The 13,722-nt window shown below is 49.8% G+C and overlaps 2 protein-coding genes across 2 annotated transcripts; both read right to left on the bottom strand.

Moving 5' to 3' along the window:
- Positions 1-699: 699 nt before the first annotated feature.
- Positions 700-2,159, bottom strand: PFICI_14341 (Cuticle-degrading protease; the record flags this gene model as incomplete). The annotated part of the gene is made up of 5 exons (XM_007842922.1): positions 700-819; positions 889-1,444; positions 1,499-1,569; positions 1,633-1,818; positions 1,872-2,159. 5 exons carry the CDS (start codon positions 2,157-2,159, stop codon positions 700-702), a joined length of 1,221 nt encoding a protein of 406 aa, XP_007841113.1.
- Positions 2,160-6,916: 4,757 nt separating this feature from the next.
- PFICI_14340 (uncharacterized protein) lies at positions 6,917-8,011 on the bottom strand (the record flags this gene model as incomplete). Its single annotated transcript, XM_007842921.1, has 1 exon — positions 6,917-8,011. One exon carries the CDS (start codon positions 8,009-8,011, stop codon positions 6,917-6,919), a length of 1,095 nt encoding a protein of 364 aa, XP_007841112.1.
- Between the last annotated feature and the right edge of the window lie 5,711 nt (positions 8,012-13,722).

Here is a 13,722-nt window from a genome sequence, read left to right as displayed (position 1 = left end):
GGATGGTTGACGGGGCTGGTCGATATACTGGGAAGAAGGGGAGTACGTGCCTCTACGGTACAACAGCTGGGAAACATCAATGGCGCTGTGGAGAGCTAAAGGGAGGTAGTGTGGGGATGGTATGTGCGCTAGTCGGTCGCCAATTGTTTTCTTGGTGAACACCAATCTATCCTTGAACAAGATATCAATTTTATACAAACGAGATAGATAATCCAGAGTAATAGGCAATAATATTCTCAAAGCATGAGTATTCTATAGACCACCACTCTAGTCCATTGATTCGACTCGATGTCCCAGGGACTCAAACATCCAGGAATGAATCATCTCGCAGGGTTATGCCCAGAGGTAGGGTTATGTGCTGAGGCTCGGGTCAAGGTGGATCGTGGGCCGGGTTGAGCTTCGAGGTCACGACAGCCAGTGTGAACCTAGGGTTCCAAGAGGTTGCTTTCAAACACTTGCATTCATGCTATGGGTCATTGTTACATTAAGCTAAACAAGCACGCCCAGAGGCGACAAGAGTAGCACTAATGATTAGAAATTAACAAAAAAAGAGGTTCGTCCAAGCATCTCCATCATTGCACGGGCATTGAAAAGGAGTTTCCTTTTTGACAAGTCCAATTTCCCGAGCTTCTGAGTTTGCGATCTCTTGACAAGAAATTTAAGCCTGGAAAGGGGAGAGTCAGCCACTTGTTCATGCAATTACCTTGATGTGATACGATGTTTGAGAATACTTACGCTGGGGTTGCTGTTGAAGGCAAGGTAGTTCTTGGTGCTGGAGGGAACACCGCTGATCTTGCTCTTGGTGGAAGTGCTCTGGATCTATAAGGGAAACAACAAAAGTTAGATATCAGCACATTCCATGTTTTCTCAAAGCTTGTCAGTACTTACGTAGGCGCAGAGAGCAGCGGGGGTCTTGGCGCCCTCGAGGGCCAAGTAGTAGGCACCCAGACCAGTGATGTGGGGAGTGGCCATGGAAGTACCAGAGATGGTGTTGGAGGCAGAGTTGGAGCCGATCCACGAGGACAGAACGTTGGAACCGGGGGCGAGGATGTCGACGAGGGCACCGAAGTTGGAGTACGAGGCAAGAGCATCAGCCGAGGTGGTGGCACCGACTGTGCAGGCGGTGGACTCGGAGGCAGGCGAGTAGCTGGCGGCGTTGGCACCGTCGTTTCCGGCGGCGACGGCCAAGAAGACACCGGCGCTGACCATGTTGGCGGCGGCAGTGTTGACAGCGGTGGACTTGGAGCCACCGAGGGACATGTTGGCGACAGCACCGTTGGGGCAGCTGCGGCTCTGGGAGTCGGTAGTGACGTAGTTCATGCCAGAGATGACACCCGAGTTGGTTCCGGAGCCGGAGGCGTTGAGAACCTTGACAGCGTACAGGCTGACCTTCTTGGCAACACCGTAGGTGGTACCTCCGATGGTTCCAGCGACGTGCGTACCGCTTGAGATGAGATTAGCAATAGCTTCTTTTCTTTAAAGCCAGCAGAACACTTACTGTCCGTTTCCGTCGGTGTTGGATCCATCACCAGCGTAGTTGGCAAGGAAGGTGGCACGGCCGGCGAATTGCTATATATTACTGTCAGACAAAGTTCCATTCGCGCAAACATTATGCTTCAGAAAGGCACATACGTTGTGGGTGGTCAGGATACCAGTGTCAATGACGTAGGCGCAGACACCCTCACCAGCGCTGTCATCGTAGACGTAGCTGCTGGTGGTCAAGCTGGTGTGGGAGATACGGCCAAGACCCCACGGAGGGCTGGACTGGGTGACGTAGGCGTTGATGGAGACAACAGCATCCTGCTCAATGTACTCGACCTTTTCAACTAATTAGCGAAGGTATTTCGTCTCATTGTTTTCAAAACACTCACATCAGGGTGGTTGGCGAGCTTGTCCAGAGCAGCCTCGTCCAGCTTGGCGGCGAAACCCTTGAAGTTGCCGACCTTCCACTCGTGCTCAGCCTCACCCTCGAAGAGGCTCAGGGTGTCGTCGACCGAAGAAATCGTCATGCCATCCTTGAGCTTGACAATGTACTGGCCCTCAATGAGGTTGTCGCCTGCATCACGGGGCTTCAAGATGGGGGCAGGGCCACCAGCACGCTTGGAAGCAGGGGCTGCGAGAGCCAAAGGCAGCAGAGAAAGAATGGTAGCAGCCTTCATTGTCAAAGATGTAGAGCGAGAGAACCGTGAGGAGTGTTGATGCCAGGTGAATGATGTCGAAGCTGGTCGAGCGATGCTTGGATGGTGAACTTGGATATCCGAGGGCGCGAAGCAATCGATATTTATCCAAAAGAACCTCTCGTCTGAACATGATGGCAGACAAGTTGGACGAGCCACATGGTAAAGACTCCTTCCTCTTCAGGAACAGGACCCGGTCGTCGCCAAGCCCTACGAACAACGTGGAAGCAGACAGCGCTTGGTGTTGACATTTTCCGCAAGAGATGGACCCAGAACCGTGACCAAAAACACCAATATTGAGCTCGCAATGTCACCAGAAGCAAGCTTTGGGAAGGAGCTTAACTAGATGGCAAACTATTCTCCAAGTTGACGCCCAAGGTCATTTTGCCGGTAGCCGTTTTGCGGCTCTGGGCTATGTGTAGCGCCTATACCAATGCAAAAGAAAATGGCCCGGATCTAAAGGAGATTCAGTGGTTGGTATTGGAGTGTCATTGGCCGATAATATCTGGGGTACCTGTCCGGATTTGTTAGGTCAAATCGTCGCTCATCCCAACGCGAGCGCGGCGGCAAACCGAGTGCTGGTGGTTGCTGCTTTGCTGCATGGCGCTCCAAGGATGGGCGAAGGTACGATGCATGTTATTTTTGGGAACCTTGAGGACCTTGGCATATGGTATGATGGGTGGTGGGAATGCAGCTTCGTCGGTCCATAGGACGGAGATGCTATAACCAACGCCTCAAAGGTAAGTAGAGTAGAGAGCGGTGGGGCTCTTTGAACATGGGCTTGCCGCATGAAGCAACATGACCATCTTTCCGGGAGATTACCCTCGGCTGAGTTCCCGGGCCCCACGTCGTCCATTCGAATGATGGAATCCATGGGTCCATCCATCTAAACAGCTATAGGAAGGGGCAAAAACAATGGTCAGCGTTCGGGCACTCTTGATTGAGGGAGCTGTTTGATACCTACCTGCTACTCGGTTGAACTGACTTGGACCCCGGGCAAGAGTTGTCCAAGAAACAGACCAAGCTTGGTGCCCTCCAATGCAATTTTTCCGGGTTATCGAACCGGTAGAGATGTGTTGTGCCCAACGTGACGGATAAGATAGATAGATCTCTGCAGCGCCAGGCCCCCAATTCTAGACCACAGCACGGCTAATGTGGTGTCACCCACACAGACCATACAGTAGACGCGGTCTGAGGCTTTCTGAGCACAAGCCTGGGCGACAAGGCAAAGCAAAAAAACGACATGCCATGGTCCTGGAAATGCCAATGGCTGCTGACAAACATGCTCAGATGCGCAGTTCCAAAGGGGAACGCATATCATATGGTGACAATGCCCAGAAATGCCAAGGAGCGAGCGATGGTGGTTTTTATAGCAGCAAATGCTCTGCCAGCTTGGCGCGGCCCCAGGTGCCTCTAGTCGACGAACGGCCCGTGAGCACAAGCTCGACTTCCTTCCTATTTAGGCAGCCGCAACAACTGCATCTAGCTCAAGCTCATTGGATCTCTGGGCGCGTGCCAGTTCAACAGAATGCAACCAAATGTACGTACGGATAGGTAATGCAGCCATGACTTGCTATCCCATCGTGTGTGTGTGTGTGTGTGTGTGCAATCATTGTCCTCCTCGGCCGATACTCGTTCCCGACAGCGAGTTCACAATCAGACGAGAGGCGACCTTTTGCAACCGCTTGGCTCACTTCCAGATGTACTGGGGTGACATTGCGTCGTGGAATTGCATCGTTGCGGCGAGCGGATGACTCTCAACGATTGGAGAAACGCAGATGGGCAATTGTATCTTTGGGGTCATGATTTGGCAACATTGTCCAATCAGAGCATCACGAACGCGTCTTATCAGGCACCTCTCCACCATGCAGCATCTCGCCGACCTCTAGTCCTGCAAATAGAACTTCTGCAGAGGCATCGGAATAGTTCAGGTAGAACAATCGATGTAAACAGAAGCTGCACCAACTTGAGCAACACACCATTGGGAACCATTCTGCTGGAGCCTCCGGATACCGCCCACCACTTAGTCGGGGGACCATCGCCTCGTGAACACTCCACGGCAACAACACCCACAATGGATATCCGGCTTCAGTTACCGCTCGCGCCTCACCTCCCAAGTATGAACGTTGTGGGGGAGTTGCTCTCTTCATGTTGCATTACGTGCCTGAAAATAGCTGTTCAATCTGGCAACCGATGCGGCGTTTTCATGGGCGTCGTCTTTTGTGCCATTGAAGACGGCATGTGACCTCTCCATGTCCGCTCTTAAAAGACTCGTCATCCGCCAAGATGCCAAGGTGCCAAGCGGCCTCTGGTTTGCCTCTTCCAGAATACAGGCGCATCTACCTTTGGGCTATTCACCACGGCTCTACCGTCTATGCGGCAGCAACGAAAACCGCCCGCGGACGCAATTTGCTGCAGAGATATTTGTTGCACCAATGGCAGAATTCCGATGGTGCCATGGCACAAACCGAATCAAAATTGTCAGGGTCGGCGAGGCCCGCTTATCCATCAGTCGCCGGCTTGTTTGGCCAACATATTGTCCATGCTGGAGGATCTTGTCATGCCGGGTCCCTGAATACACAAGCTTTACGTGCATCAATGTTGCATAAGCGGCAACGACAAGCAATCTCGAACATTCTTGCCGATAACGACAAACCATCGACATATCAGGTCATGCGTCACGGGACCTGGATATAAGTGATGGCAAGTTTGATGCATGGCCAAGAATGCGAACCTAGACTTTTGCAAAGGCCTGTCAAAGGGACATTACGCTATCGCCATAACCCGTGTAGTCATGTCTTTTACAAAATCAAACCTCAAATACTTGGCTGTATATTCTTGGCGACCATGAGTGGGCTCTTGGCGAAGCCTTGAATTTCTTTTCACGATCACGTCAGGTCGGTTGCTCATGCCTGGCAACTCTTTCCTGTATAGCTTTTTCGGAAAAGCGGATAAGACGTTGGATCGTACCTTTGCTCCCCAATGAACAACGACTGAGAGACTCGAAAGTATCGAAATCCCGCAGTCTCTGACTCAACATCTCGTTAAGCCAGATTTCAAGCATCAGAAGGCTGCAATGCCATCGAAACATTGTCGGCAACCACGGAAGCGGAACCCATTTGAGCCCAGCACTTGCCATTATGCAATGTAGCCGAGTCAACACGCAGCTCAAGAACTTGTTATTGTTCGCTGACCATGAACCTTGAGCAACACATACCTGTCTGTAAACAGCCAAAAATAATTGCGGTTACGTTATCTTGTTCAACCCAAATTCACGCCTGAGCCGCCCAGAATCACAAGAATGCCTTGGTGATGAGCTCAAAACTCGTGTAAGTTCATCTTGCAATGGTGATCTAAAGAGTTGAAGACGATCTGTCTAACATATTGATAGGTCATCTTAGCCATGAAGGTTTTCCCAGTGCTTACCGCGGTGCTATAGCTGCACACTCGCCAGCTCTATATGAAGTGCATTGTACAAAGCATCCTTCAATGCCTCAAGCCGATACATCTAGGAATACTCTCTCCCAAGGGCAAGGTCACTCCATGCCTTTAACAATTCCGTGTGACCTGGTCGTCAGACGATACCTAGGCGCTTCCCCTCTTTGCTGCAGCATGACTGCTGATAGACAGCGAATACCGTCAGTGCCAGGTGTCAAAGACGTTTGATGGCCTAAAGTCTCCAAAGGCCTGTATAAAACACAGCAGTGACGAGGGAGGCCTCGAATCACCTCAATGTCCTCTTGTCGGAGTGATGAAATGATAGGGAAGCACCCTGGATCCTCGCAATTTTGGTAACGAGGTCTCAGCAATGGGTCTGATACAAGCTACTGACCGTAACCTTCTACGCCCACCACCGGAATATGTCTCACAATCACGTAACCCATGAGTCATGGCCAGCACATACCACATGTTAATTTTAAACCCAAGATATACAGACCCAGCAATTGAATACCGGCCATCAACGCGGCCAACGCCAACGATAAGTCATTCTTACATATCCAGGCTTCTAAAGGGAGGACGAGCCTCTTGCCTTCCCTCCATTCGCCCACGATGCCCTCGTTCGACTTCAACAGCATGTGCTTAGCCGTCCCTTTCCAACTCTACCAAACCGAATCTGAGTATATCATGAATTATCCGCTTCTATATAGCAACTCTGATTGGACATAATTGTTATGTCATGAATATTTCTTCCCCCAATCCATGATAGTATGGCAGAGATAGCCAGCTAACCTCTGTCATTAGCGTAAGTCTATCAAGTCATCATGATAGATGGAATAATGTTTTACCAGATTCGTCAAGCAAGACATGAACGAATCCACATTTGATACATGATATGGCCCTGATATGATATGATATAATAGCATGATCAAAACTCTTCTTTTCATCTTGATTGATCTCTTCTCCGCTTCTATAGCTCTCTGGCTTTCTGCCCTCTAAGCTCTACTCTATGATGGTATCACAACATGCCCATCACTCCCTCCATGCTATTGCAACAGCTATATCAACAACACGTAAGAAAACGCTCCGCATAAAGATCCCAAACTTTTCTGTAGACGACCAAAAGCAGAGAGAAAAGACAATGCCGGTGTCAATGGTCCCGTCCCAATCCCGAGTACTGTACCCAGAAAGACAAATCCAAAACCCACAGCCCGTTTAACAACGGCCTCAGTACAAAAAGAAAATATGCAAAAATCATAACATCGGGTATGTAGTGCTGTCCGCGGCCACGACTTCTCCACTTAGTACAGGGTGTAGCCTCCGTCAATGATGACATTGCTTCCAGTCATGAAGGAAGATGCATCGGATGCCAGGAAAACAGCAAGTCCGTTGAGGTCGTCGACGTTGCCGAGACGATCCTGGGGAGTAAGGCTCTTCCAGATCTTCTTTTGAGCATCAAGAGCAGGAACGCGGTTAAGAGCAGTATCCATGTAGCCCGGGGAGATGCAGTTGACACGAATGTTGTACTTGGCCCATTCGGCAGCCAGAGACTTGCCAAACTGAATGACGCCTGCCTTGGATGCGTTGTAGCAAGACTGCTCCTGCGGGTAGTTGACAATGCTACCGGACATGGATGCAACCAGGACAATTGATCCCGGCTTGCCGGCGGCCATCATGGCACGACCGACAGCCTGCGACATGAGGAAGGATCCAGTCAGGTTGATATCAATCAAGCGTCGGAACATGGCGGGATCATAAGTTTCCGCCTTGATGTTGGAGTCGGCGATACCAGCAGAGTTGATAAGAACATCAGGGGCTCCGTACAGCGAAACCACCGAGTCAACAGCAGCATTGATGGCGGCTCCGTCACGAACATCCACCTTGAAGAAGGTCACGGGGAGACCAGTCTTCTGGTGCAACTCGGCAGCGGATTCATCACCCAACTCTTGGTTTGCATCAAAGATAACCAGGGCTTTGGCACCAGCCTCGGCACAGGCGCGAGCCATGTAGTTACCAAGACCACGAGCACCACCTGTAACAATGACCACCTTGTCCATGATGGACATCTTTTGCATTGTAGGGGGGAGTGTATCATAGACTTGCTGTGTCAAGGGCGTGACGTTCTCGCCTTCCGTAGGCACGGGTGTGGGCTTGGCGTTCTCTCTCGAGACGGGAATTGAGAAGTGGTCACTGGAGCTCTGTCCAGTGCCCTTGGCATCAGTAGAGTAGACGCTGACGGGAATCTCGGTCTCTTGCACGACATCGCTCTTCATGCGAATGGCCGACTTTTGAAAAGCACGAGTTGCGGCGGGGATGGCCCGAGGAGCAGATGTGCGAGGGACGGAGAATAGAGGCCTGGCGGCCCTGGTGAGACGGAATGCGGTTCTGGAAGACATCTTGATGTGGGAGTTTCGAAAAATAATAATTGATAATTATAGGGTGGTCGAGTATAGTATGTTGCAGGGCTCAGAACGCCAGTGGCTCGATTGGCGAATGAGTCTGATTGGAGAATTGGGGTATTCTGTGTAACTGATGAAGGTTTGTCAGTATAACTCGGTTTTGCGATTAAGCAGGTGTAATTGTAGCGAGATCCGGGAGACAATTCCAGATGGTAGAAGGAATTTCAGGTATCGCTTAAAGCAAAGTACACACCTTTATGCCTTGGTCTATCCGAATGTACTGCAAGTGCAAATGAGGGTCGAACGATGAAGAAAGGAGAAGACGAGAGCACGTCAGATGGCTTCAAGGGGGCCTGTTAAGAATATATAGGTATTACCCACACCGGGGTGAGCGAGCGGTGAAATCCTAGAGCTGCAAGGTGTCACAGGGCAACGAGTTTGATTATGGCGTGTACGGGTGTTGTCCGTCACAGTGCCTAAACAGTTGCTCGAAGAAGGAAAAGTATCCGTAATGATTCGCGCCAAATGGTCGCGGCAAGGTCGTCTGTCCGTTTTGTGGGGGACAGGAGAGTGAGTAGCGGCTGGATGGTTGTGTGTTCGTAGGTCGGTTATAGGAGGAGGGGACTTGACCAGGGAGTGTGAAGCAAAGTACTAAAAGTCGGGCCTCTCTAATAAAAGAAAACCTCAGATGATGTGCGCAAGTATGCTTGTGTTGGGGACCTTGAAGGATCTGGTGCTGTTACTGTTCTCTTGGAAAGAGCGAAGCCTGACGATGGAACAGGAAATTACCAATAGATGAGCAATGTCAGATCAGAAGAGAAAGAGGTCAGGAACTTTCCTACCCAGACCAGCTTCTTGAGCTCCTTTTCTACTTGTACATGACCTTGTGGTGGCATCTAGAGTAAGATACGAAATACTTTTTTGCACGCCTCAGGATACTGGTGCCGTCTTCGGCGATTGCCATGCGTTGGTGAGGCGGCCGTCTTGCAGCCCGTCGCCAGACGCTGACACGGGTCTTGCAGCATCTAGACATAGCTCCATGGCAGGCATATCCGTAGATGATACTGTATGTCGGTTGTATGAGACGTGTTACGGAAAAGATGGTTGTGTCCTCGTATCGACAATGAGTAGAACCGGTCTTTGCGAGTGGCGGAGACGGCGGAGAGCTATGGGAATCTGTTGAAAGCTACCCCTGTCAGGACGACCCTTGGCTCACCCCATTCCAAGGTTGTACCCGTACCTCCGTAGCATGGAACTGCGCTGATGAGAGGCCCCCCAGACTCGCAGAGCTTCTATGGCAGTCCAGGTCAGTCCAGGACGATCTGCAGGCTGTGGAAACTGCCAAGAGGAGCTAGGGCAGCACGAGCGCGGCCGGCCCATTTACAAGGGTTCCTCACGGCATGAAAACAAAGGTGGTTGAGTGCTTAAGCACCGTGAAAATGGGCAAAGTAATGAGATGCCAATCATTCATTGTCCGCGCAGAGTCAAAACATTATAGCGCAGAGGATAGCGCTCCCATAGCGCTCCCGGCTCGAACCCGGTGCCGGAAGACAAGGAGCTAGGGTCCAGCACTTGGCTTTGGTGGGGTGGGGGGCTCAGAGGGGGGCAGCTTTTGCTGCCTTATGTCGAGCCCTCGCCCATGGCGTGTCCGTGGACGCACTACTGTTATGAGCATTGGGAGAGGAAAGAAGATTCCAAGCTGGCTTCCATTGACATTACGCGAGAGTGGGGGTCCACCCCCCAAAAGGATTGTAGCCCACCCCAGAGAGCTTCGAGAATAAATGAAGTTCTAATCTAAGTCGGATACCAGAAAGTTTCAAATTGCCAATTGGGAGACTGACAGGAAAAAATAAAAGAAAAACCTGCCACCTTCCCGTCCAGTCGGCTATTGGCCACTTACCACGAGGTCATGTCGCTGGTGTTTGTTATCCGTCTTCCAACCACATACAGAGTACATGCTTGAAGCGATCCTGAAGTGGCTGCATTGCGGCTCCATCCAGCCAGTCCAGTCAGGGGCGACGTGCCACTGGTTACATTGCTTCGAAAGATTTGATACCTATCCAAGGTCTGACCTGACAGCTCAGGTGTGCTTCTGCGCTCTCGGTGTATACAGTGTTGGCTAAGCGTATATGTGGAATTTGGCGGGCTTGTTACAGCCAAGAAGCTTACTCTTGACCATCTCCATTCATTACTTGTCTGTGACACGGGACTTTTGGATGGTTCGGGGTCAGTAAACGTCCTTGAGGTGCTGATTATGCCTGTGTCCGGCCAAGAGAGACAGACAGAAAGAGCGAGAGAGAGCGGTGAGCCGGGGCATTGGTTGTGTCAGAGTGATGCGATCTGTCTGATGGTGGATCTGGTGGCAAGCCGACAGGGGAAGCAGCAGAATATTCCAGTTTTCTGGCAAGCAGGCGAACAAGGGAGGTTGAGATCATGGTTCTTGAAATTGCTGGAATTTCAAGCCTTGGTTGCTTGGAGTTACCTTACGTGCTAACCTACGTGGTTTCGGTCGTCGCAATGGGTGACCTTAGTGCACTACAGCTAATGTAGATACCCACCCCCAGCGCCAACCCCGGGCCCCAAGGTGTCCCCAGTATTCGAGCCCACAGTGCCCGCCAGCCCGCCAGCCCGCTAGGGGCCCTACGGCTACCTATGGGGCTGCCCGATGCAACAAATGTGCCCACTGCACAGTCGACAGTTCCAAGGTTTGTTCGACCACACACGCACCCACACTAATGCAGTCGCGCTGCCCTTGGCTACATCCTTCCTGCAAGTCAGTATCCCAACGCAGAAACGGCTGTACAACCTGCAGATTCCAGCTCAGATGCACCAAAAGACACCTGCCTATGAAACAAGACTCAATCCACAATTGATAAGAAAGACTGCAGCATTTTTGCCATCAAGAAACATTCGCGTTTGCTCCCGGCAACCCGGTGAGCGAATCCTGTAAATCTTGAAGATCTTGCTTCCATGGAGTCATATTCCCGAACCGATCTGCCTGCACGGCGAAGCAAAGATGTAGGTCGAGATCCAAGGCACAACCCGCCACTCGCTCGGATTTCCCTATTCACATTTTGACACCTCGCATCTGACCCTGACTCGGGCTGGATGCATGAAAGCAACATACGCACACATCACAGCCCATCCGTCTAACCAAGTTCGGAGTGTTGCTTCAAGAGTCGGCAAAAAAAAAAAAAAAAAAAAAAAAAGAAACAGCGCAGACGACTCAGTCGAACCTGTCATTATCGCAATCTCTACTCCTGCTGAGTCGTGGGTTCAGTCGGGGCAGCGCCGAGCTTCCCGAAAGACAAGACTATTCCGGCTTTCGCTTCTACAATACGTACAACCATTAATCTTGTAACATTGGCATTTCGTTGATTGCCGCTTAGGCTTGTTCGGTGAAGAGCCTTACACAAAAAGAACCATTCAACACCACGCGCCCCGGAAATTATTTCTGGTCATGTGCAGGAGAAAAAAAAACGCGGCACATGCAACCTTGTATGTAACATAATATTGGGCTGACAAGCAACCTCGTCTTTTACCAGAATCTCACTTCACGATACGGTACCATGGAAAAAGTTTGATATTCCCTCGTAATAGGCTGCTCAAGCGACATGGCAAATTGGATCTACCTCCAGAAGCAAACTATTCAGCGCCGCCATGGTCCAAGGCTAGCTGCGCATTAGCCTACACCGCCCATCAGGGAGAAGAGGAGATCTCACGATACTTTGTCCCTAGTCATATTCACATCTGGGGTGATATGACTAGGGGTTACCAGGGCACGCGGAGGTATATATGCATTATTAATTTAATCATCACCCTGCCCAGCCCCGGGCACCCCTACTATGTATGCCCAAAACTATCCTTGCCAAGGGACTAAAGTAGTAATCCCGTCCTGTGCCGCCGCGGTCGCAGAGTCCGTCGAAGAAGATATTCTCACGAACTAATCACAATGGGGCGTGGAGCCAGCGCTCAAGCCAGACTCCTGGACCCGGTCACCACGATGCTCAACCAGACTTGTCAAGAAACAGCTCGAGCTGGACTCGGCATTTGCAACAAACGTGGCCTTCCTCAATCTCGAATGCTTCTATTTACCCGCCGCTATGCTCAATCAGATACGTCTGGCTGGTAGCATGCACAGAGCAACACTAGCTTTTTATTCCATCAACAATGGCCTGCTTTATTCCTTATCGCCAAACTCAATAACCGCGAACCATTTTGAACATGTAATTTGGATTGGTGAACAATCTAGCTTCTCAAATTGCCCAGTGATTCTTCGCATATTACTGACCCCAGGTTGTAGTAACACGAACTGCTTCCATCGTCAAGCCACCTATAAGTAGAATATGAATACGAAGGGAACTTTTGCTATGGAGCTTTGCAGTTGTCGAATGCAATCAAGTCCCAATCCCTCCATTCGATACTTTGATTAGAACTTCACTTGAATCAATAGTTGATCCGAACCTGGGCTTTTGACATGCTCCTAATCCTGTACTGTATCAGAGCTTTTGCCCCAATTTCCATACTGGATGGACTTTTTGGGGAGCTGATTGACTACTACAAGGCATTCATATATGAACATTTCAGCCAAGGTTACGACCATTATAGGAGCACGTCCTAAGCAGCCATACATGTTTATAGCAGACGTGGAACCATATTCTAGAATCTCTACTCGACGGGGTCACCCACTAGAAGCGCCGAGAGAATCGCCTTCGGTTGAACCATCCGGGTGGGTACAGAGGACTGATCTCACGATAAGCTTGCATTGCTAGGAGAAGATCAAAATCTGGGGAGCCGCCGGTAGGGCAGAAAAGAAGCGGGTTTTTCTTGCTGTGTGCAAGGGCGAAAAAAAAGACCCGACCTTGACGTGCAGCTTGACCCACCCGCGTTTACCCGAGGCTACGGATTTTCGTTGTCCAGAACAGAGTGGCGACATCTGACGTATAGAGTCTGGAAAGGCCTAATTGCAACTAGGAATTGACGGGTCCGTCAGGACGGCTTCCTCATATAATCTATACAGAGGACAGTGCTGCAATTGATACAAATTCGGGACAGTGGAACAATACCGCATCAATTACCAGAATACACTAAAAGACTTCAAGGGGAAAGACTCGAATGGTTGTCATGAATGAGTTGTATTGCGATTCAAGGGCAAGTAGAGCTATCTTACTGAACCCATATAAAGGCAGTTGGAAAAGGAAACCTCTCAAATTCATATGTAGTGCATTTGCAGATTGCAAAAGATACATGATGTTTTCGCACAAAGACATCCCGCGATGCTATGATGACATACTCGAGAAGTGCTGCAAATGCTTTATTGAATATACACCAATCAAGTAAAAGTCTGCATAAGTTTCTAAACATTAATTCTTGTCTTTCTGTTTATAATAAATTCTTCAAAAAAAGGATATCCTTTTTTTTTTAGTTGAAAAGGGAATATTTTGAGGGAACGAAATGATGATAATAATACGATTATTGCAGAATGAAGATAGTATGATATTTTCTGCGTGGACTTTTTTTTTATCCAGTATGTCTAAGGTTAATAATAATGTCTCTCAGAATCGTTGGGCCGCTGAGATAGAGGAATAGTATATACGAAAGTTTATTTGAGTTCAGTATACCAACTGTCTAGTCTAAATCAAGGAGAAAACTCCCAGCAATTATACAACGCTCCGTCATGTAACAAAATAAACAATTTCTCAACCTTG

Source organism: Pestalotiopsis fici, assembly GCF_000516985.1.
Source record: "Pestalotiopsis fici W106-1 unplaced genomic scaffold PFICI_Scf_12, whole genome shotgun sequence".
In the NCBI taxonomy this organism is placed as follows: domain Eukaryota; kingdom Fungi; phylum Ascomycota; class Sordariomycetes; order Amphisphaeriales; family Sporocadaceae; genus Pestalotiopsis; species Pestalotiopsis fici.
The sequence above is the reverse complement of the archived record's forward strand: the minus strand, read 5'-3'. Positions and strand labels throughout refer to the sequence as shown.